Source organism: Acipenser ruthenus, chromosome 25, assembly GCF_902713425.1.
Source record: "Acipenser ruthenus chromosome 25, fAciRut3.2 maternal haplotype, whole genome shotgun sequence".
Classification (NCBI taxonomy): Eukaryota; Metazoa; Chordata; class Actinopteri; order Acipenseriformes; family Acipenseridae; genus Acipenser; species Acipenser ruthenus.
Window position 1 is genome coordinate 28,254,155 of NC_081213.1, and position 22,431 is coordinate 28,276,585.

General features: G+C 45.2%; 1 protein-coding gene across 1 annotated transcript in view; it reads left to right on the forward strand.

The window, feature by feature from the left end:
* Nucleotides 1-21,362, forward strand: part of LOC117411792 (interleukin-17 receptor E) — a 21,365-nt gene extending 3 nt beyond the window's left edge. Inside the window, exons 1-17 of the mRNA XM_059000176.1 lie at nucleotides 1-606; nucleotides 5,460-5,475; nucleotides 7,064-7,198; nucleotides 7,852-7,961; nucleotides 8,165-8,248; nucleotides 8,791-8,917; nucleotides 9,402-9,541; nucleotides 10,611-10,679; nucleotides 11,975-12,041; nucleotides 12,234-12,421; nucleotides 12,516-12,563; nucleotides 12,805-12,850; nucleotides 13,097-13,251; nucleotides 13,517-13,585; nucleotides 13,863-13,914; nucleotides 15,123-15,230; nucleotides 18,082-21,362. The exon at nucleotides 1-606 is cut by the window's left edge and continues 3 nt beyond it. Of these exons, the coding sequence (XP_058856159.1) occupies nucleotides 427-606; nucleotides 5,460-5,475; nucleotides 7,064-7,198; nucleotides 7,852-7,961; nucleotides 8,165-8,248; nucleotides 8,791-8,917; nucleotides 9,402-9,541; nucleotides 10,611-10,679; nucleotides 11,975-12,041; nucleotides 12,234-12,421; nucleotides 12,516-12,563; nucleotides 12,805-12,850; nucleotides 13,097-13,251; nucleotides 13,517-13,585; nucleotides 13,863-13,914; nucleotides 15,123-15,230; nucleotides 18,082-18,800 (2,313 nt within the window). The 5' untranslated portion in view covers nucleotides 1-426 and the 3' untranslated portion in view covers nucleotides 18,801-21,362. The remainder of the gene's footprint in view (nucleotides 607-5,459; nucleotides 5,476-7,063; nucleotides 7,199-7,851; nucleotides 7,962-8,164; nucleotides 8,249-8,790; nucleotides 8,918-9,401; nucleotides 9,542-10,610; nucleotides 10,680-11,974; nucleotides 12,042-12,233; nucleotides 12,422-12,515; nucleotides 12,564-12,804; nucleotides 12,851-13,096; nucleotides 13,252-13,516; nucleotides 13,586-13,862; nucleotides 13,915-15,122; nucleotides 15,231-18,081) is intronic.
* The last annotated feature ends 1,069 nt before the right edge of the window (nucleotides 21,363-22,431 follow it).

Below are 22,431 nucleotides of genomic sequence, written 5' to 3' on the forward strand. Positions count from 1 at the left end.
GGCGGGAGCGCGTTCTCCGCTGTAGATCAAAGCCTATTTTCTGAACTCGATCACTCTCTCAGGTAGGAGAGGACAAGGTGGAGATTCATTCCACTGTCCGTCACAACAAGAAGAAAAAAAACGAGTTACAACACAGGCGCTGATCGTTTACTGGAAACTTACGAAAGATCGGACAGGAATTCAAACTGCTTTTTACAACAACAAAAAAAGAGAACTAATAATCTATGACAAGAGAAGACACTCGCAAGTGGATTGGACTCACCAGTAACTGTTTTATGTGCTTTTATTTTCTATAAGCGTTTTATTTATTGTGTTGTATTATTTTTTATATATATAATAATAATGGGAAATGGAGGAAAATGACAGTGAGGATTATCGAGTCGGTCTGGGAGAATAGTGTGTTTCCTGTTGAATGCCGGCTCAGCGATGCAGCGGCGGATAAGTGCGGTGTTACCTGCGCGGACAGGTGCGGTGTTACCTGCGCGGACAGGTGCGGTGTTACCTGCGCGGACAGGTGCGGCGCTGCTCCTCTGTCTCCTCGCACTCACCTTCCCTCGAGCTCGGGCAGCAGAACGAGAGGTGATCCGGGGTCATAGAGTCAGCTTCGTGAGTACTGCAGACTTCTTCTTCTTCCTCTTCGTATTAGTACTCTACTAGTATTGATAGTAAAACTACATTTTAATTATGATCACCTTTTACATTTAGAGCACCTTCAGACACAGCTCTGGTCTAGTTAGCGTTGGGAAATGGGACAGGTATGCCCTGGCTCTTACTGTAACCTGAATTTGAAATATTTAACTTGGCTGTTCGGTTCTAGTTTTGTAGAATGAACAGGCGTTTCACCTCTTTTAAAAAAAAAAAACAGCAGTTTATTAAAGACTGGAAACGCTTTGAAAACGTGCCCCCACGTCTCCTATCTGCTGTGCTGCAGGATATAATGCAGCGTGCAAGTCGTGGCGTCGCAACTTCTCTTACCCCACTGAGTTTACTTAAACAGCTGCAACACATCATACACATGAAACACAAAGAATGGACCAATGGGGGTCTGTACTCCTCCCTGTTAATAAATGTACAGATGCAGAGATTCATGGCATCCCTGTAAAAGAAAGTGTAAAGTACCTGGGAATTAACATTAATGAAGACCAACTCTCAAGAACCTCCCTAAACTTTAACGCACTCATTATCAGTGTACAACAAAAACTCAATTCATGGCTCCTAAGAGATTTATCATTGAGGGGAAGAAGTTTAGTGGCTAAGGCGGACGCTTTATCCAGATTGATCTACGCGGCACTATCGCTTGATGTTTCTGATGAAATATGCAAAAAAATTGATAGAATATTGTTTAATTTCCTTTGGAAAAACAAGACCCACTATATAAAAAAAAAATCTGTTTTAATGAATGATTATAAATTTGGGGGTTTAAACTTTTTAGACTTTTCCTCCCTAAACAAAACTTTTAAAATTAAGTGGATTAAACATTTTTTAAGAATCCTGCCTCAATTTGGAACTTTATTCCTGAACGTCTTTAATAATTTAGGTGGCTTAAATTTCATACTCTTATGTGATTATGATATTAATAAAATTCCTTATAAAACTTTCAAATTTCCATAAACAGATTCTTTTATGCTGGTTTCTAATTTATAAACAATTTCTCACCTCATAAATATTTCATTTGGAACAACAGAGATATTAGATACAAAAATAAGTCTTTATTTTTTCCCAATTGGTTTGATAAGAATATACTCTTAGTTAGTCAACTTCTTAACCCTACAGGCCAACTTTTCAGTTCTGCAGGGTTTTTATCCGAATGTCCATTTCCTGTCACAGTTAATGAATATGCTATTGTTTTGGATGCCATTCCCAGTGCTGTGAGAGTGCTTTTACAGAGTGCAACCAAACGTGCATCTTGCCCTTTGCCCTCTTTAGAACCAAATGATATATTTATAGGACATGATTACCTTCTTCATAACAAAAAGAATAACAACAAGGAGATCAGGGCTCTTATTCAAAGTGTCTCTGTTTCCTCTGCTGTTGCATACTGGAATAGCATTTCTGTAGGTGTTAACTGGGAAGACTCCTGGTCACTTTGTAATAAATCCTTATTGACCAACAAGGTTAAGGAGATATCCTATAGGATTATCCATAAATGTTACCCAGTTAAATACAACCTAAAAAATATCAAACCTGACATTGACCTTAACTGCTCCTTCTGCAATATTCACTCTGAAACTACGGCTCATTTATTCTGGAACTGTACTTACTCAAATATTTTTTTTGACTGATCTAACCAACTATATACATAAAAAGATAAACAATAAAATTAAATTAAATTTGGGATACATCTTATTCGGAATAACAAAATATGTGAAAACAGACCAAAATGAAATCTTTCTGGTACATCTCTTGATCTTATTGGCCAAATTCCACATCCATAAATGTAAATTTACTCTCCAAAAACAATATGAAATAGAACAATATGTTAGAATAATAAAAAAAATCTAATAACAAAGAAGCCATTAAGACCTATAATATATGCAAACGCTATGAAGTCTGTGTGTAATTATACATTGAGATTCTTCCCCCCTGTCCATGGTGATTTTATGTTACAAATGATGTCTATTGCATGGAACTATTTTGTTTCTATTTTCTGTTTTGTTTTTTTTCTTAACTTTTGATCCAATAAAAAATTAAATAAAATTTTTTTTAAAAAAAAAACAATGGGGGTCTATATAAGAAAACGAAATTAAGAAAACGGATACAAAAATAAACAGCCATGGCAATTACCTGCTGATTTGTAAGAATATTCTACACTGCCAGATTACCCTGAAACTGTGGACAATAATGGAATGAATGCAGTCTGTAATTCCCCGTGCTCTGGCTTTTTGTCATCAAACAAGTAGCCAGTCATAACCTCCACTCCCACTCCCCTGTAACTCGAGAGCTGGGAAAGCAGCATCACCAAGTGAACTAGCCTATACTAATCATCATCACTGTGATTACAGTAGCATTACAAGTATTAATATGCTATTTTGTTGATAGTTATTTCAATAGTACTGGGGAGTTCTATAGCTGTAGTTTTCAATCTGAAGCTAAAGGCTCCATTCACAATGCTTAACTCAGGAGGATTTTTTTTCCCAGTCTCTTTTTATGAATAAAATACATTTTGATATTCCTGAAATGTGTGTGTGTGTGTGTGTGTGTGTGTGTGTGTGTGTGTGTTGGGAGTCCTACCTGTTAATCTTGACTTCCCGTATATCTCATAAGGAATGTGCCCAGAGCCTCAGCCCTGAGCTGAAAAGGGCAGCCTTTACATTTCACGAGAAAGCAAGAGATCAGATTGTAGATAAGCTGGAGGAAAAAAGGATGCTGGATATAAATAAAGCAATCCACAGCTGTCATTGGGGTTTATCATTTACCAGTACAGTGATGAGGAGATGAAGATGAGAGGAGCACAGTGAAGATGAGAGGAGATGAAGATGAGAGGAGCACAGTGAAGATGAGAGGAGATGAAGATGAGAGGAGCACAGTGAAGATGAGAGGAGATGAAGATGAGAGGAGCACAGTGAAGATGAGAGGAGCACAGTGAAGATGAGAGGAGATGAAGGTGAGAGGAGATGAAGGTGAGAGGAGCACAGTGAAGATGAGAGGAGCACAGTGAAGATGAGAGGAGATGAAGGTGAGAGGAGCACAGTGAAGATGAGAGGAGATGAAGATGAGAGGAGCACAGTGAAGATGAGAGGAGATGAAGGTGAGAGGAGCACAGTGAAGATGAGAGGAGATGAAGATGAGAGGAGCACAGTGAAGATGAGAGGAGATGAAGATGAGAGGAGCACAGTGAAGATGAGAGGAGATGAAGATGAGAGGAGCACAGTGAAGATGAGAGGAGATGAAGATGAGAGGAGCACAGTGAAGATGAGAGGAGATGAAGATGAGAGGAGCACAGTGAAGATGAGAGGAGATGAAGATGAGAGGAGCACAGTGAAGATGAGAGGAGATGAAGGTGAGAGGAGCACAGTGAAGATGAGAGGAGATGAAGATGAGAGGAGCACAGTGAAGATGAGAGGAGATGAAGATGAGAGGAGCACAGTGAAGATGAGAGGAGACGAAGATGAGAGGAGCACAGTGAAGATGAGAGGAGATGAATATGAGAGGAGCACAGTGAAGATGAGAGGAGATGAAGATGAGAGGAGCACAGTGAAGATGAGAGGAGATGAAGATGAGAGGAGCACAGTGAAGATGAGAGGAGATGAAGATGAGAGGAGCACAGTGAAGATGAGAGGAGATGAAGATGAGAGGAGCACAGTGAAGATGAGAGGAGATGAAGATGAGAGGAGCACAGTGAAGATGAGAGGAGATGAAGATGAGAGGAGCACAGTGAAGATGAGAGGAGATGAAGATGAGAGGAGCACAGTGAAGGTGAGAGGAGCACAGTGAAGATGAGAGGAGATGAAGGTGAGAGGAGCACAGTGAAGATGAGAGGAGATGAAGATGAGAGGAGCACAGTGAAAATGAGAGGAGATGAAGATGAGAGGAGATGAAGATGAGAGGAGTAGAGTGAAGATGAGAGGAGCACAGTGAAGATGAGAGGAGATGAAGATGAGAGGAGCACAGTGAAGATGAGAGGAGCACAGTGAAGATGAGAGGAGATGAAGATGAGAGGAGTAGAGTGAAAATGAGAAGAGATGAAGATGAGAGGAGCACAGTGAAGATGAGAGGAGATGAAGGTGAGAGGAGCACAGTGAAGGTGAGAGGAGCACAGTGAAGATGAGAGGAGATGAAGATGAGAGGAGCACAGTGAAGATGAGAGGAGATGAAGGTGAGAGGAGCACAGTGAAGATGAGAGGAGATGAAGATGAGAGGAGATGAAGATGAGAGGAGATGAAGATGAGAGGAGCACAGTGAAGATGAGAGGAGATGAAGATGAGAGGAGCACAGTGAAGATGAGAGGAGTAGAGTGAAGATGAGAGGAGCACAGAAGATGAGAGGAGTAAAGTGTTTGTGAATCTGTTCTGAGTCTATCTGCACTTCATTTCCAGCTGTGTCCTCTGCTGCTGGTTACAGTATTGTATGTTTAGAGTTAACTAATGTACATGTAATTTACACCACATGGTATATGGAACACTGTGGTGCAGCATGCTATAGTTACTACAGTGCTTTCAATGCTATTGTAGAATACTAGAAGTATTGTTTCTAGGTATGGTTGTTTTTAGCACCCACACCCCCTCCCTCCCTGTCTGTGCGTGGCGGTGCCTCACAGGTTTCCACGTGGAACCTCCTCTGTGAATCACAGAGCCGCACTGACAGACACCCTGGCTGGTAAGCCCTGTTATTTAATAGCCTTGCGAATGTGTTACTCTGCAAAGCGAGTGATGTATTCCACATGCCAGGGATTGCACTGTCACTCTGTACCGTCCACTCATCACCTCTACTAACAACTGCTTCTCTCTCTCTCCCAACAGAGCCCTGGAATATCTGGTGAGTCATCTTTTTGTGATCTTTTTATTTTTTTTTAATTGCTGAAAAATGCACTTGTCATGGGGTAGTGGGTGAGGGTGTGGAACAGTAAAACTGTAGTATAGCTGGGGGGCATGAATGAACAACACTGTACCCTCTTTATAGGGTGGGGGAGCGGGGACGTTATACAAGCCCTTCTAGACATTTACCCGGGTATTTTTGCACGCTATGTTTGCAGTTTTACCCCATAGTTTACCCTGGCTTGCATTGTTTATTGGTATGCTTTACCAATCCTCGCTATTCTTTGCAATGCTTCCCTATGCTTTACCATGCTTTATTCCACTTTGCTGTGCTGTTACTATGGGTAATCTGTATAAAGGAAGTACCCTTCTCGTAGGGTAGCTGGTGTGCTCATTATTAGGTAAGCGCTCTCTGATGGTTTAGTTCACAGTATGGAGCAGTGCTCTCTGGTTTAGTTCACGGTATGGAGCAGTGCACTCTGGTTTAGTTCACAGTATGGAGCAGTGCTCTCTGATGGTTTAGTTCACAGTATGGAGCAGTGCACTCTGATGGTTTAGTTCACAGTATGGAGCAGTGCTCTCTGGTTTAGTTCACAGTATGGAGCAGTGCACTCTGATGGTTTAGTTCACAGTATGGAGCAGTGCTCTCTGGTTTAGTTCACAGTATGGAGCAGTGCACTCTGATGGTTTAGTTCACAGTATGGAGCAGTGCACTCTGGTTTAGTTCACAGTATGGAGCAGTGCACTCTGATGGTTTAGTTCACAGTATGGAGCAGTGCTCTCTGGTTTAGTTCACAGTATGGAGCAGTGCACTCTGATGGTTTAGTTCACAGTATGGAGCAGTGCACTCTGGTTTAGTTCACAGTATGGAGCAGTGCACTCTGGTTTAGTTCACAGTATGGAGCAGTGCTCTCTGATGGTTTAGTTCACAGTATGGAGCAGTGCACTCTGGTTTAGTTCACAGTATGGAGCAGTGCTCTCTGATGGTTTAGTTCACAGTATGGAGCAGTGCACACTGGTTTAGTTCACGGTATGGAGCAGTGCTCTCTGATGGTTTAGTTCACAGTATGGAGCAGTGCACTCTGGTTTAGTTCACAGTATGGAGCAGTGCTCTCTGATGGTTTAGTTCACAGTATGGAGCAGTGCACTCTGGTTTAGTTCACAGTATGGAGCAGTGCACTCTGGTTTAGTTCACAGTATGGAGCAGTGCACTCTGGTTTAGTTCACAGTATGGAGCAGTGCACTCTGGTTTAGTTCACAGTATGGAGCAGTGCACTCTGGTTTAGTTCACAGTATGGAGCAGTGCACTCTGGTTTAGTTCACAGTATGGAGCAGTGCACTCTGGTTTAGTTCACAGTATGGAGCAGTGCTCTCTGGTTTAGTTTATGGTATGGAGCAGTGCACTCTGGTTTAGTTCACAGTATGGAGCAGTGCACTTGGGTAGGCAGGGTTCACAGTATGGAGCAGTGCACTTGGGTAGGCAGGGTTCACAGTAAGGAGCAGTGCACTTGGGTAGGCAGGGTTCACAGACAGGGTCCACTCTGCATGCTGAGACTCCTTGCTTCTGAAGCCAGTCTGTTGTTTCTCAGGGAACTCTCTGGTTCGGCCCAATCGGACCGGGACAGTCCGGACCCCAGAACTTTCCCTGTCCACCGTGCAGCTCTGCCAGCCTGACCAGCCGTGCACTGCGTGTGTGAGGGCCCGGGTTCGACTGGACACCAGGGGTAAGTATTCATTGTCTTAGGTCCTGTCAACAAGACTGCCAGGCTTCTGTTGCAATGTGTCAGATGTAGTTTTGATTAGACAGGCAGGTTTGCCTTACCTTTCACCCACACTGAGTTCATACAAGGAAGAGACTGTGTAGAAGGTTAGAATTCACAGGTTTGACTGGAGCTGTGTGTGGGGACTCAGTCTTCCTCTTGTGGTTCACAGTAAAAGTGCAGATGAGGTGGCGTTTCAGAGCCAGGTGTCTGTCAGCACACACAAAGTGTTGTTTTGCAGTTATATGTGGTTTGGTTTTGGATTGTTCATTGGCGTTCACTTGAGCACTTGTTTTGGACAAACCTGTATTTACTGTTTTCTCACTCTCCCCCTCTCTCCCCCTCTCCCTCCTCCCTCGTCTCTCTCCCTCTCTCCTCTCTCCCCCCTCTCTCCCCCTCTCTCCCCCTCTCCCTCCTCCCTCGTCTCTCTCCCTCTCTCCTCTCTCCCCCTCTCTCCTCCCTCGTCTCTCTCCCTCTCTCCTCTCTCCCCCTCTCTCCCCCCTCTCTCCCTCCCTCTCCTCCCTCGTCTCTCCCCCTCTCTCCTCTCTCCCCCCTCTCTCTCTCCCTCTACCTCCCTCCTTCCCTCTCCCTCCCTCCCTCTCTCTCCCTTTCCTCAGTTGTTCTTCGGCTCCGTGAAGTCCACCTTCACTTGCTGGAGTTGAAGAGTAACCATCAGAGAGTGCTGCGGGTGCTGCGCAGGGGGGGACGTGGCCAGGCTAACAGCACGGTAAGGCTTCAGTCACGCCTTCACCATAGACTGCAGCTGGATACCCGAGGCGCTCATGTGGTAAAGGCATGGTGCTTCATGCACTCAGGGGAGCTGGTTAGGGGCCTCGAGTTCGGTGAGCTCAAGCAGACACCTGCAGGGCTGGCTTGGTCATGTGACCAGGGTGGCTGTAACTGTGTTCTCTTCCTCTCTCTCTCTCACAGTGGGACCTGGTGTACGATCATTTCTCCAGCGGCCACAAGGTGGCGATCCTCCACAGAGAGAACTGGACCAGCACCCCTGGCATGGTAATGCACCGCTCGTAACAAGCTTCTCGCTGTCTGTGTAGAGTTAGTGGAGCTGGCAGAGTTTACACTGCCGGATTGTCACATGATTTAAATGGCATGACAAGGCCTGCTCCGTCCCGGCACGTAGGATTCTTCAGACAAGCTAACAGCAGCTCCCAGCCGGGTGAAGGCAGGGTTAGAGAAGTGATGAGAACTGGGAACCCACAAACCAGGACCCAGAACCATCTGGAAGGGTTTGTGAAGAGTGCCCAGTGTCTGTGTCTGTGTCTGCGTGTGTTCAAGCTGCACAAACCGCTTATTCCATCAGTCACGTCTATCAGGCTAGTTTACCATTCCAAGTGAAACAAGTGAAGAACCAGCTGCTTGGGTTTGTGTGGATCGCTGTTCCCCACAGAGTCTTAAGAAAAGCAGTGATCAACACAAATCCGAGCATCTGTTTCTTCACCTGTTTCACTGTGAACACCTGCTTGTCAGCACTTGATTTCTGCTCGATTTGAATAAGCTCTTCTCCTGTAACCCCCCTCCCCCCATGTCTCTATCAGTGGGAGCTCACCTATGATTGCTTCGAGTCTGACGGAGGCCACAAGGTGGCAGTGTTTCTCAAGACCATGCCTCGGAGACAGGGGCTGCAGCAGAGCAGGACCTACACTGTGGAGGACCACAGGAGAGGTACGGGACAGGACTGCGCTCCCCTGCGGAGCCAGACAGAGACTGGGAGAGGGGGATCAAACACCTGAGCAGCTTCCAATCAAACACAGGGACCCTGAGCACAGGGCGCTAGTGTCTGGTAGTTGACCATGCTTTCGCTGTGCTTTATTACACTTTACGATGCTTTTACTATGGAAACTTTTGTAAGGGCTAGTTTACCATGTTTTTTTTTTTTTTTTTTAATATGCTTGACCACACCTCTGTTTACCATGTGTTTGCTGTGCTTTATTACACTTTACAATGCTTTTACTGTGGGAGACCTTTATATGGGGAGTGCCCTGCGGTGGAGCATTCTGATTGGTGGATGGGAGTTCTGCAGTTTCTAATAGACGTTCTTGCCCCCTCTCTCTCTCTCTCTCTCTCTCTCTCTCTCTCTCTCTCTCTCTCTCTCTCTCTCTCTCTCTCTCTCTCTCTCTCTCTCTCTCTCTCTTGCTCTCTCGCTCAGGGCCAGTGTTCAGTTACTCGCTGGACAGAGGGAGGAAGGCTGTCACTGTGTCTGTGTTCCCGGGTCCCGAGGTGAAAGTGAGGCTCTGCTATCGGCACCTGTTTGTGTGTGACGACCTGCCCTCGCCCGTCACTGCCAGGGTGAGAAAGCAAGTGTGTTACCGTGTGTTACACTTGCTGTCTCTCTTCACAGTGCATCACAAGCAAGTGTAACAGACAGTGCTGTGTGATGCACTGAGAAGAGAGAAAGCAAGTGTAACAGACAGTGCTGTGTGATGCACTGTGAAGAGAGAAAGCAAGTGTAACAGACAGTGCTGTGTGATGCACTGTGAAGAGAGAAAGCAAGTGTAACAGACAGTGCTGTGTGATGCACTGTGAAGAGAGAAAGCAAGTGTAACAGACAGTGCTGTGTGATGCACTGTGAAGAGAGAAAGCAAGTGTAACAGACAGTGCTGTGTGATGCACTGTGAAGAGAGAAAGCAAGTGTAACAGACAGTGCTGTGTGATGCACTGCAGGGAGAGAAAGCAAGTGTAACAGACAGTGCTGTGTGATGCACTGTGAAGAGAGAAAGCAAGTGTAACAGACAGTGCTGTGTGATGCACTGTGAAGAGAGAAAGCAAGTGTAACAGACAGTGCTGTGTGATGCACTGTGAAGAGAGAAAGCAAGTGTAACAGACAGTGCTGTGTGATGCACTGTGAAGAGAGAAAGCAAGTGTAACAGACAGTGCTGTGTGATGCACTGCAGGGAGAGAAAGTTCTCAACCAGCCTGCGCCCCCTTAAACTGGGTAGAGCCTTTTTTTTAACATCAATTTGAGCACACCTTAAAGAAGAACAATGACCATACATTTACTAGAATACTCCCAAATCTCACTCCCACTGTGCATGCGTGCGTGCGTGCGTGCGTGCGTGTGTGTGTGTGCATGCGTGCGTGTGCATGTGCATGTGTGTGTGTGCGTGTGCATGTGTGTGTGTTGAGCCATTGCGTGCCAGTCAGTGTGTGTGTGTGTGTGTGTGTGCATGTGTGTGTTTGAGCCATTGCGTGCCAGTCAGTGTGTGTGTGTGTTTCAGTCAGTGTGTAGGTAGGTGTGTCTGTATAAAGCTAGTCACAATGTTATCACCTGCATGTCCGGATGATTTGTTGAAGTTGCTGCTGGAATTACTTATGTACCAGGCTGTGTCATTTTCAACTGTTCTAATTTTGTACTCAGATCAACACCTCGCAGTCTCTGAATGCCACCCTCAGCTTCCCCTTCCTGGTTCCTTGTCTCTGCATCGAGGTAAATGGAAAGCAGTTCATTCTTCTGTGTGCATTACATTGTGCAGGTGTACTGTGAGGGTCTGTGTGCATTACATTGTGCAGGTGTACTGTGAGGGTCTGTGTGCATTACATTGTGCAGGTGTACTGTGAGGGTCTGTGTGCATTACATTGTGCAGGTGTACTGTGAGGGTCTGTGTGCATTACATTGTGCAGGTGTACTGTGAGGGTCTGTGTGCATTACATTGTGCAGGTGTACTGTGAGGGTCTGTGTGCATTACATTGTGCAGGTGTACTGTGAGAGTCTGTGTGCATTACATTGTGCAGGTGTACTGTGAGGGTCTGTGTGCATTACATTGTGCAGGTGTACTGTGAGGGTCTGTGTGCATTACATTGTGCAGGTGTACTGTGAGAGTCTGTGTACATTACATTGTGCAGGTGTACTGTGAGAGTCTGTGTGCATTACATTGTGCAGGTGTACTGTGAGGGTCTGTGTGCATTACATTGTGCAGGTGTACTGTGAGGGTCTGTGTGCATTACATTGTGCAAGTGTACTGTGAGGGTCTGTGTGCATTACATTGTGCAGGTGTACTGTGAGGGTCTGTGTGCATTACATGGTGCAGGTGTACTGTGAGAGTCTGTGTGCATTACATTGTGCAGGTGTACTGTGAGAGTCTGTGTGCATTACATTGTGCAGGTGTACTGTGAGAGTCTGTGTGCATTACATTGTGCAGGTGTACTGTGAGGGTCTGTGTGCATTACATTGTGCAGGTGTACTGTGAGAGTCTGTGTGCATTACATTGTGCAGGTGTACTGTGAGGGTCTGTGTACATTACATTGTGCAGGTGTACTGTGAGAGTCTGTGTGCATTACATTGTGCAGGTGTACTGTGAGGGTCTGTGTGCATTACATTGTGCAGGTGTACTGTGAGGGTCTGTGTGCATTACATTGTGCAGGTGTACTGTGAGGGTCTGTGTGCATTACATTGTGCAGGTGTACTGTGAGGGTCTGTGTGCATTACATTGTGCAGGTGTACTGTGAGAGTCTGTGTGCATTACATTGTGCAGGTGTACTGTGAGAGTCTGTGTGCATTACATTGTGCAGGTGTACTGTGAGGGTCTGTGTGCATTACATTGTGCAGGTGTACTGTGAGGGTCTGTGTGCATTACATTGTGCAGGTGTACTGTGAGGGTCTGTGTGCATTACATGGTGCAGGTGTACTGTGAGGGTCTGTGTGCATTACATTGTGCAGGTGTACTGTGAGGGTCTGTGTGCATTGCTGAGTGTGTGTCTTACTCGCTCTGTCTCTCTCTGCAGGTGTTTTATCTTCATCATGATAGCTGGAGAAGAACAGCCTGTCTGTCCAAGGACTTCCCCCATGCCTGTAAGGATTTCAAAATATAAACAGAGAAAAGTCAAGTGAAATCATGTTTTAAATTACTTTTAGTCCTAAGAATTTTTGCCAGTTGGGAAATGTGTGATCAACTTGGGTTGACAGTGACAGTGCTTTCTATAAAGTGCTGCTGCAGCTCCTTGTCAGATTGATCAGCGTGTTCTACCTGTCTCCTTCCATTAGGTGACGATGACCTCTGGCACGCCAGTAAGTTTTTACACCACAGCTCGGAGCCCAGCGGTGTGATGAGTCTGGAGTTCCGTCACCCCTGTCCCATCCAGCTCTCTGCCTCCCTCTGCTGGCGGACTCAGGGCACTGCACTGGCGCCGTGTCAGGAGATAGCCAACTCTACAATAGAGGAACGAGACTCGGTGAGTCAATGAGGCAAAGTTCCCAGAAGCTCTGGGGTGTCATTTCTCAGTGTTTCCACACTCGTTCTGATGCGGTTTGCTCTTTCCTGTGCAGGTGTTCAGTATCTCCGGTGTAGACAGACACCCACGACTCTGTTTCAAGGTACCAGACCTCTTTTCTTCTCCTCCTCCTTTTTAAAAATATTTTACTGAACATTACGGAAATCTTGCTTGTATCAGATCACAAGACTGAAATTAAAACGTTTTTGGTTTAAAAAAACTAAACAAACTAAACAAACAAGCCAAGCAGTGCATTGTGCCTGTGAGACAGTGAAATGAGCTGTGCTGAAGAAACCCTCTCAGCCTCTGCTAGCCTGGTAACCTGAGCTTGTTTCCTCCTCCAGCTCTCCTACGGCAACAGCAACCATGTGGAGTGTCCCAGCGAAGCAGGTGAGCTTGGTGCTGAACTACATCATGAATCTATATATAGATATTTCACTGTTCTATCTGAGCCGCACGTTCCCATTGACCTCAATGCATTTTAACATGACTGTAACCCCTCCCTGCTTCTGATTAATGACTTCCAGACTTTGTTTGAGTCTTGCTGTAATGCTGTTTTACTGTAAAGTGTGAATAAGGGGCACTAGACCCAGCTGTCACTGCGAGATTGATTGATTGATTCCCCGCCCCATGCAGAGACAGAGTGGAGTGTGGAGGTGGATCCAGAGTTCCTGAGAATACACCTGCAAATCACCACCACTATCCCAGCATCCTTCAGTGCCGTGCTGTGCAGCCCCGAGAGAGAGGGGGCGGCCTGCGATCCACAACTACCAGTGCACACCATCACACGGGTAAGACTGAAGGAGGGGGCTGCAACCGTGCACTGCAAGTGTACCAGAGGTACTGGGAAGGAGACTTGGAGAGACTGGGAGGGACTGGGAGGGACTGGGGGGGGAGCTTGAAGCGCACACTGCAAGTACACACCGTCACACAGCTAAGAGCACTGGGAGGGACTGGGAGGGACTGGGAGGTACACACTATACATACATACAGTTACATTTATCTATATATCTTTTTTAATGTCATTTTTTTTGTGTGGTTGGGTTTGTATTGCAGCCGGCTGGTTCCAGTGAGAAGGAGCTCCACATGATCCTTGGAACCCGCACAGTGGGGCTGTGTGTGCAGGTGAGAGAGGGGGGGGTGCGGGGTACGAGGGAACAGGGGTACGGGGGACCAAGCGTCGAGGCTGGGGGGCAGTTAGGGAGCACAACCTGAACTCTAGAGAGTCGGACTTCAGCAATCTATGCAAATACAAGAATATTTTCATGATAGCAGTCTAGTGAACAGGCGCTGGGGTCTGTATGTAGTCACATGTGTTGCAGCTTGATGTGCAGTAACTCTTCTTGATCAGAGAGGGGTCACAGTGTTGATTTGATCTGATCGCACTGAATTGTCCCCTCAGGTTTGGCGTTCGGACTCACGATACTTTGGGAAGAGGCTGATCTGCCCCGAATGTGAGTACAGGGCTGCCTTCAACACTCTTCTCAATCCCATGATATTGTGGTGGTTCAGGGTCATTCCTACAGCTCGCAGCGAAGGGGTTACTGTACCAGCTATGAAGAATCCAGGGGCAGGGCTTTCAAAACTTTAATCTGGATCAAAGTGAGCCGGATTTTGGAATCCTATATTTTGTGATTGAGATGACTTTTATCTGGAACGTTTTGATCCAGTTTTTCAGAAAATGACACTGCTGGATTACATTTATCCAGATTACAAATAATCATGATTATGAAATCCAGTTTTTTTTAATTGGTTAGTTCTTATTTATTTATTTGAGGCCTTATTTATGATATGATCGAATTTAACAAAATAAATAAGATTGTGATAATAATGATTAATACACAACTTTATGTATTTTGTTTTATATTATTTTTTAACAAATTTTAAATCACTTTTAGTGTTAGTGCACATATAACACTTGCAAATTATTTTATTCATGCCTACTTGGGAGAAATTAAATAACACAATTTAAATTAAATAAAAATAACACTTTTGAAAAAAGGATCTGTGTTTTTAGACATCTTCATCAACTTCCTCGTGGTTCGAGAGTCCAGCATCTCAGATGATCTTTAAGGAGGTGTATGAGAAGGCTCATGCGTCTGCTTTTTTTATTAAAGCTATACCACAAAATACTCTCTTTAAATTCTGAAAAACTCAACTGCAACATTTAATTGTGATTAAAAGTGCGATGGGATTACCAGAACGAATCCGCATCACAGTAATATCCTGATTCGCATTTCGATGTTTTGAAAAACCCAATGTCACAATATAATCCAGATCAAACGCGGAAATCCGATTACCAGAGTTTTGAAAAACGGGCCCCTGGAGACTGAACCAACCAATAAGGATGGCTTTAGAACTGAGGCGTTCTCTGTTAAATTAAAGTCATTACAGGAGGGTTTTTTATTTATTTTTAATAATATAGTTAATTGTTTTGGAAATTACATTATTATACAGAAAGTAAATTAAGTAGTGCATTATGTGATGCAGAAATCTTTACTGTAAAGTTTAGAAAAGTTTCCTTAGCCTAAGAAAATGGGAATTCTTACGAATCACTGTTCATGTTCTGAACAGGTTCTGAAAAGAGAATGGCATGGCATTGCAATGAGTTGTTTCAGAAAATCAAATCTCTCGAATCTTATCCTCTGACTCTGATCCTCAGATGCCTATAGTAGGCTGGGCCTGGTTGCCACAGCGATGCTGATTGTAGCAGTTTCCACGGCGATGCTGGTCTTCTTTGGTTACCGCTTCACCCGGAGAGTTCTGTCAGGTAAGGGTGTTGGGGTTGGGCTGGGTTGGGTTGGGTTGGGTTGGGTTGGGCTGGGCTGGGTTGGGGGGTGGGACACAGCTCTTAACTGGATCTCAAGGGCTGGCTCCAGCCTTCAGCCCGCCATATGAAAACTGGGCTGCTTTTATTTTTGAATGAAGTGCTAACTTCAGGTTGTGTGGAGTGTGCGAGGAGAGAAGTCTTCCTTGTGGATAAGGTCTGAATCAGAGTCACTGAATCAGATAGTGTGGCGGTTCCTGGTGCTTTTTAATAAATAGTAACACATTTCTGAACTTTGAAAAACACCATAAAACACAACTCAAGCACTGCAAAAAATCTGTCACAAAAATAATTTTCAAATAATGTCAGTCCACCCAGCTGCCCATTTATTTTGGCAATTTCCCCAAAAAAAAATATTTCCAAGGGCAGCATTATATAAGTAGAAATAACATCATCATTATTATTATTATTATTATTATTATTATTATTATTATTATTATTATTATTATTATTATTATTATTTTATCATTTTTGTGAGATCGATTTCAAAGCAGACGCCCTTCAGATTCTCATCAGTGTCGTATACAGTGTGATTAGAGAGGAAGTTTAAAGCAGACACTCTTCAGATTCTCATCAGTGTCGTATACAGTGTGATTAGAGAGGAAGTTTAAAGCAGACGCTCTTCAGATTCTCATCAGTGTCGTATACAGTGTGATTAGAGAGGAAGTTTAAAGCAGACGCTCTTCAGATTCTCATCAGTGTCGTATACAGTGTGATTAGAGAGGAAGTTTAAAGCAGACACTCTTCAGATTCTCATCAGTGTCGTATACAGTGTGATTAGAGAGGAAGTTTAAAGCAGACGCTCTTCAGATTCTCATCAGTGTCGTATACAGTGTGATTAGAGAGGAAGTTTAAAGCAGACACTCTTCAGATTCTCATCAGTGTCGTATACAGTGTGATTAGAGAGGAAGTTTAAAGCAGACACTCTTCAGATTCTCATCAGTGTCGTATACAGTGTGATTAGAGAGGAAGTTTAAAGCAGACACTCTTCAGATTCTCATCAGTGTCGTATACAGTGTGATTAGAGAGGAAGTTTAAAGCAGACGCCCTTCAGATTCTCATCAGTGTCGTATACAGTGTGATTAGAGAGGAAGTTTAAAGCAGACACCCTTCAGATTCTCATCAGTGTCGTATACAGTGTGATTAGAGAGGAAGTTTAAAGCAGACACTCTTCAGATTCTCATCAGTGTCGTATACAGTGTGATTAGAGAGGAAGTTTAAAGCAGACACTCTTCAGATTCTCATCAGTGTCGTATACAGTGTGATTAGAGAGGAAGTTTAAAGCAGACGCTCTTCAGATTCTCATCAGTGTCGTATACAGTGTGATTAGAGAGGAAGTTTAAAGCAGACACTCTTCAGATTCTCATCAGTGTCGTATACAGTGTGATTAGAGAGGAAGTTTAAAGCAGACGCTCTTCAGATTCTCATCAGTGTCGTATGCAGTGTGATTAGAGAGGAAGTTTAAAGCAGACACTCTTCAGATTCTCATCAGTGTCGTATACAGTGTGATTAGAGAGGAAGTTTAAAGCAGACGCCCTTCAGATTCTCATCAGTGTCGTATACAGTGTGATTAGAGAGGAAGTTTAAAGCAGACACTCTTCAGATTCTCATCAGTGTCGTATACAGTGTGATTAGAGAGGAAGTTTAAAGCAGACACTCTTCAGATTCTCATCAGTGTCGTATACAGTGTGATTAGAGAGGAAGTTTAAAGCAGACGCTCTTCAGATTCTCATCAGTGTCGTATACAGTGTGATTAGAGAGGAAGTTTAAAGCAGACACTCTTCAGATTCTCATCAGTGTCGTATACAGTGTGATTAGAGAGGAAGTTTAAAGCAGACACTCTTCAGATTCTCATCAGTGTCGTATACAGTGTGATTAGAGAGGAAGTTTAAAGCAGACGCTCTTCAGATTCTCATCAGTGTCGTATACAGTGTGATTAGAGAGGAAGTTTAAAGCAGACGCTCTTCAGATTCTCATCAGTGTCGTATACAGTGTGATTAGAGAGGAAGTTTAAAGCAGACACTCTTCAGATTCTCATCAGTGTCGTATACAGTGTGATTAGAGAGGAAGTTTAAAGCAGACGCTCTTCAGATTCTCATCAGTGTCGTATACAGTGTGATTAGAGAGGAAGTTTAAAGCAGACGCTCTTCAGATTCTCATCAGTGTCGTATACAGTGTGATTAGAGAGGAAGTTTACCACATCAACGCACCGTATCACTGACGTGGAAAACATACTTCCTGTCTTCCACAGTTTCGGGTACGGTGTGCATCGCTGTTATATGCATTGTTATCAGCAGAATAAATCGTCGTTTTGACCAGAATCAATCCTGACAAGGTTTCCTTACAGCCCCTCTCACGCCAACAAATCTCATTCTCTGTAGTAGGCCTCCATTTTTTCCTGTGTGCATGCAGCCGCCCTGCTGTGCTTATCTATGGAGGGGCCGGTCTGTCACGCACATTTCTTAGGGTCTGCTGCCAGCGAAAAACCAAGCTGCAACCTATTGATTTAGTGGAGCACGTCAAAAAGGCGTGAAACTTTGCAGATGCACATGTAACCCCCTGCATGCTGTCCTCACGGGAGTGACACATTTGGACTTGCTTGCGCTCCACGTGGAAATGGCGGGATAAGCAGCTGGCTGGTTAAAGCTTTTAGAATTGGGAACATTCTCTGTTGATTTTATAAAAGTATGTGGTTTGGAATTTTGTTTTTTTAAAAAAAGAAGCCTTTTAATGAAACAGCTTTGCTTGCCGTGCTTCCTGTTGTTAAACTGTGCCTCTCTGTCACCCCCTGCAGGCTCCCTGTGGACGCGCACGCCTGTGCTGCTGCTCTACACCGCAGACTCGGAGGAGCATGTGTCCCTGGTGTGCGCTCTGGCCTCCCTCCTGCAGGGGGAGCTGTGCTGCGAGGTGCATCTGGACCTGTGGGACAGCTCAGGGCTGGGGGGCCTGGGGCCGGTGCCGTGGCTGTACAGCCAGAGAGAGGCAGTGTGGAGGGAGGAGGGGAGAGTGCTGCTGCTATGGAGCAGAGGGGGCAGGGAGCTGTATGAGAGCTGGAAGAGAAGGGAGCAGCAGTGGCAGCAACAACCAGCCGACCTCCTGAGAAACACAGCCCCGAAAACACAGGCGGACCCCCACGGAATCTTCCAGACCACCCTGGCCTGTCTCCACAGCGACGTGGAAAGCGGCCGAGCGGGGGGCTACGCCTTGCTGTATTTCGACGGCTCTAAACGGGACATCCCGGACTCCTTCAAGGGGGTGCCCAGGTTCAAGCTGCCCAGGCAGGGAGGTGGGCTGCTGCAGGAGCTGCACAGAGGGGATCCCTGGGCTTGCTGGCTCAGGCTTGGCATCGCTGGGCTGCAGCACTCCGAGGCAGGCAGGAGGCTGGAGGAGAGGGCGAGGATGTGCCGGCTGCTGGAGGCAGAGAGGGCAGGCTTGACCGAGGAACCCGAATTTGATAAGTCAGATGAGCTGCTAATACAGAGAGGAGACGGGGAGAAACGCACAGGCATTTAAAGCAGGAAAGGAAAGACCAGCGTCACCAAAAGATCTGCAACCCCCCCTGCAAAATGCAAGGATGTCATCTAAAGAAAGTGTGAAGCAATGAGGGAGGGTCACGTCAGCAATCCCACATCTCCCGCGACAAGCTTTAAGGAATATTTAAGGTATAGAGTATTTACTCGCTCCTGCTCTCCTGTGATGAGCAAATCCTGGGTAAACCAAGGGTTAAAGCCGAGGCACCCTCCAGTTTATTATACAGCGCGACTTGGGCGCATTTAATAATTGCACTGGCGCTTCAACTAACAAAATCACTGAAATCACTCAACCCAGACTGGAAAGCAAAAGGTGTTCAGTGTGCTATGCAGGGCCCCTCTTTATTCTGCTAGCCGTGTTGAATTGGTAAAGGGGCTTCTGCAGGACTTGGGCACTATGCTGTGTCAGTGTGGCCTCCAGCAGTGAGTGAATTAAACAGCGTGTCGTGGAATGGTGAAATGTCACGTGGGCGCACTATTTATAGTATAATGCCTCTTTGTTCACGGCACTCTGGAATTTGTTCACGGCATTCTGGATATATCCTCACCATGTTGTTTCCGGGTAAGTCATGCAGAGCGACCCGACTGGTTCTGCAGGGAGAGACACCAACACGTTTGGAATGCTGAGCCCTTTTCGTTTTGAACCCTTTGTTTTATCTGTACCGTGTGTTTGACTGGCTGTCTAGAATCTCACCTGTCATTTCCTGTGTATGATTACAGGACGAAAAGAAAAAACTTAACCCACTCAGGATAGTTTCAGAGAGCCCTGTAGTGTCTTTAAGGCAGGCTCCATTGGCTTGGAAACCTAAATAATGTCCATTCATTGAAGTCCTGCTTGCTGTTCAGCTTTTTGATTTGAACATTCTACCTCATAACCCGCTCCCGCTGCAAGTAGCCATCAGGAAACGTCTTTGCAGCTTGCTTAGTGAAAGCCGAAACGATCGCTGTTCTGTTTTCAGTGGGAGTCGTGTTTTTGTGGCAGCTTTTATAATGTTGAAAAAGAAAAAGGAAAGAAAAAAAGATGCTGCAGGACAAGCAAGCAACAAGCAAACTTTTCAATTGCACCTGGGAACAGTGGAATTTACAAAACAGCACCATCGAAGAACATGAGCAGCGTGTGCATGTGCTCTGTGGAGACTGCTAAATACATTCACAAGAAGGAAACCATTACACACTCTTTCAAGAAGTGATTCTCTTCTGAACATCAGTTACATCTGCACTGGAAATGAAACCTGTTCATAGAAATAGAAAATACTGGACATTACACTGCTGTAAGAATGTGTGTGTGTGAGTGTGTGTGTGTGTGTGTGTGTGTGTGTGTGTGTGTGTGAGTGTGTGTGAGTGAGTGTGTGTGTGTGTGTGTGTGTGTGTGTGTGTGTCTCTGTGTGTGTGTGTGTGTGTGTGTGTCTCTGTGTGTGTGTGTGTGTGTGTGTGTGTGTGTGTGTGAGTGTGTGTGAGTGAGTGTGTGTGTGTGTGTGTGTGTGTGTGTGTGTGTCTCTGTGTGTGTGTGTGTGTGTGTGTGTGTGAGTGTGTGTGAGTGAGTGTGTGTGTGTGTGTGTGTGTGTGTGTGTGAGTGTGTGTGTGTGTGTGTGTGTGTGTGAGTGTGAGTGTGTGTGTGTGTGTGTGAGTGTGAGTGTGTGTGAGTGTCTCTGTGTGTGTGTGTGTGAGTGTGTGTGAGTGTGTGTGTGTGTGTGTGTCTCTGTGTGTGTGAGTGTGTGTGAGTGAGTGTGTGTGTGTGTGTGTGTGTCTCTGTGTGAGTGTGAGTGTGTGTGTGTGTGTGTGTGTGAGTGTGTGTGTCTCTGTGTGTGTGTGTGTGAGTGTGTGTGAGTGAGTGTGTGTGTGTGTGTGTGTGTCTCTGTGTGAGTGTGTGTGTGTGTGTGTGTGTGTGTGTGTGTCTCTGTGTGTGTGTGTGTGAGTGTGTGTGAGTGAGTGTGTGTGTGTGTGTGTGTGTGTCTCTGTGTGTGTGTGTGTGAGTGTGTGTGTGTGTGTGTGTGTGTGTGTCTCTGTGTGAGTGTGAGTGTGTGTGTGTGTGTGTGTGTGTGAGTGTGTGTGTGTGGGTGTGTGTTTCTGTGTGTGTGTGTGTGTGGCCTCTCTGTTAAATGCAAGCATTTAATTTGTTAATGTATAAAAGATGATGGATATACAGACACAGGCCTCAATGAAGTTGTTATTATGTACCTTCCCCATAAATGTTTCCCACAGTAAAAGCACAGGAAAGTGTGTAATAAAGCATAACTTAGCAGTGTGAACGCCAGAGAGAGGTATTGTAAAGCAAACCCTAATAAGCCATGGTAAATACATAGTGTAATAATGGGGAAACTGCACAGTGAGCATGCAATCTGACTGGTAAACTGCACAGTGAGCATGCAATCTGACTGGTAAACTGCGCAGTGAGCATGCAATCTGACTGGTAAACTGTTCTGAGAGTAGATATACTGGATGAAGAAATGTGCTCCAGGAAGGAAACGGTGTGTTCCTTGAAATGTGGGAGCGACACTGCCTCACACTGTGAGAAATAAAACGAAATAAAGTTTTACAAACATAACCCAACTCTCTGGAACCCTGTTTGAAAGTTAAACCTGCTCTTCAAGTACACTACCACCTCCCCCCCCCCCCCCCCCCAACAGCCAGGGGATGTCTTTTTTTTCCTTTCATTTTGTCTTGCAGTGTGCTATGCTAACCTAATGGCAGCCTGTGCTCCACCAAGCTTTCACTATTCTTTATGGCACTTTGCTGTGCTTTTGCTATGAGAACAGCAGTGTGGAGTCGTGGTTAGGGCTCTGGATTCTTGACCGGAGGGTCGTGGGTTCAATCCCAGGTGGGGGGACACTGCTGCTGTACCCTTGAGCAAGGTACTTTACCTTGATTGCTCCAGTAAAAACCCAACTGTATAAATGGGTAATTGTGTGTAAAAATAACGTGATATCTTGTAACAATTGTAAGTCTGCTAAAAAAATAAAAAGAACAAAAAAGAACAGACCACAGAGAAATGAAACGGCTAAAACACACAAGATACTGCCGATGCAGTTAAGACATGGGAGGAAGTGATTATTACAAAGCAATCTGACCCCTTTAAGAAGCTTCCCCTTGTTAACGCCTAATCTCCAGCACCCTTCTGCATTGCCTGCATGAAATACTTTCACTGCAGCAACAGCTGTGCGAGTGGTGGCTGGAGGCTTTAACCTGGCACTGCAAACACAGTCTGAACTGTGAGCCTTGATAACCAGCTTGAAATACAAGCAGAGGGCGATTAATATTTAACCAACGAAAACAGTTTGTACCTAGAACTGATCCCCTGTAAAGCTGCCACAGGTAAAGGCTGTAGCTTTATCTAAATAACAAGCATGGCTTTATATAGAGAGATCAAAGTCTGTACTGGTGCAGCAGTCTTTCTGTATTAACAGTATATTCATGCCCTACCCACCCCCTCCCACACACACACTTACTTTCCATTACAGGCATGCTTGTGTTTATTGGATTTGACCCTCTGCAACAGCGCCACTGCGTGGCTAATCATTGTAAATGCAACAAAGATACGAATGCTTCCAATTATTTGCAATTCTGATTTAGTCGTAAATGATTTCTTGCCCGTTCTACTCTGTTGCAAATGTTGT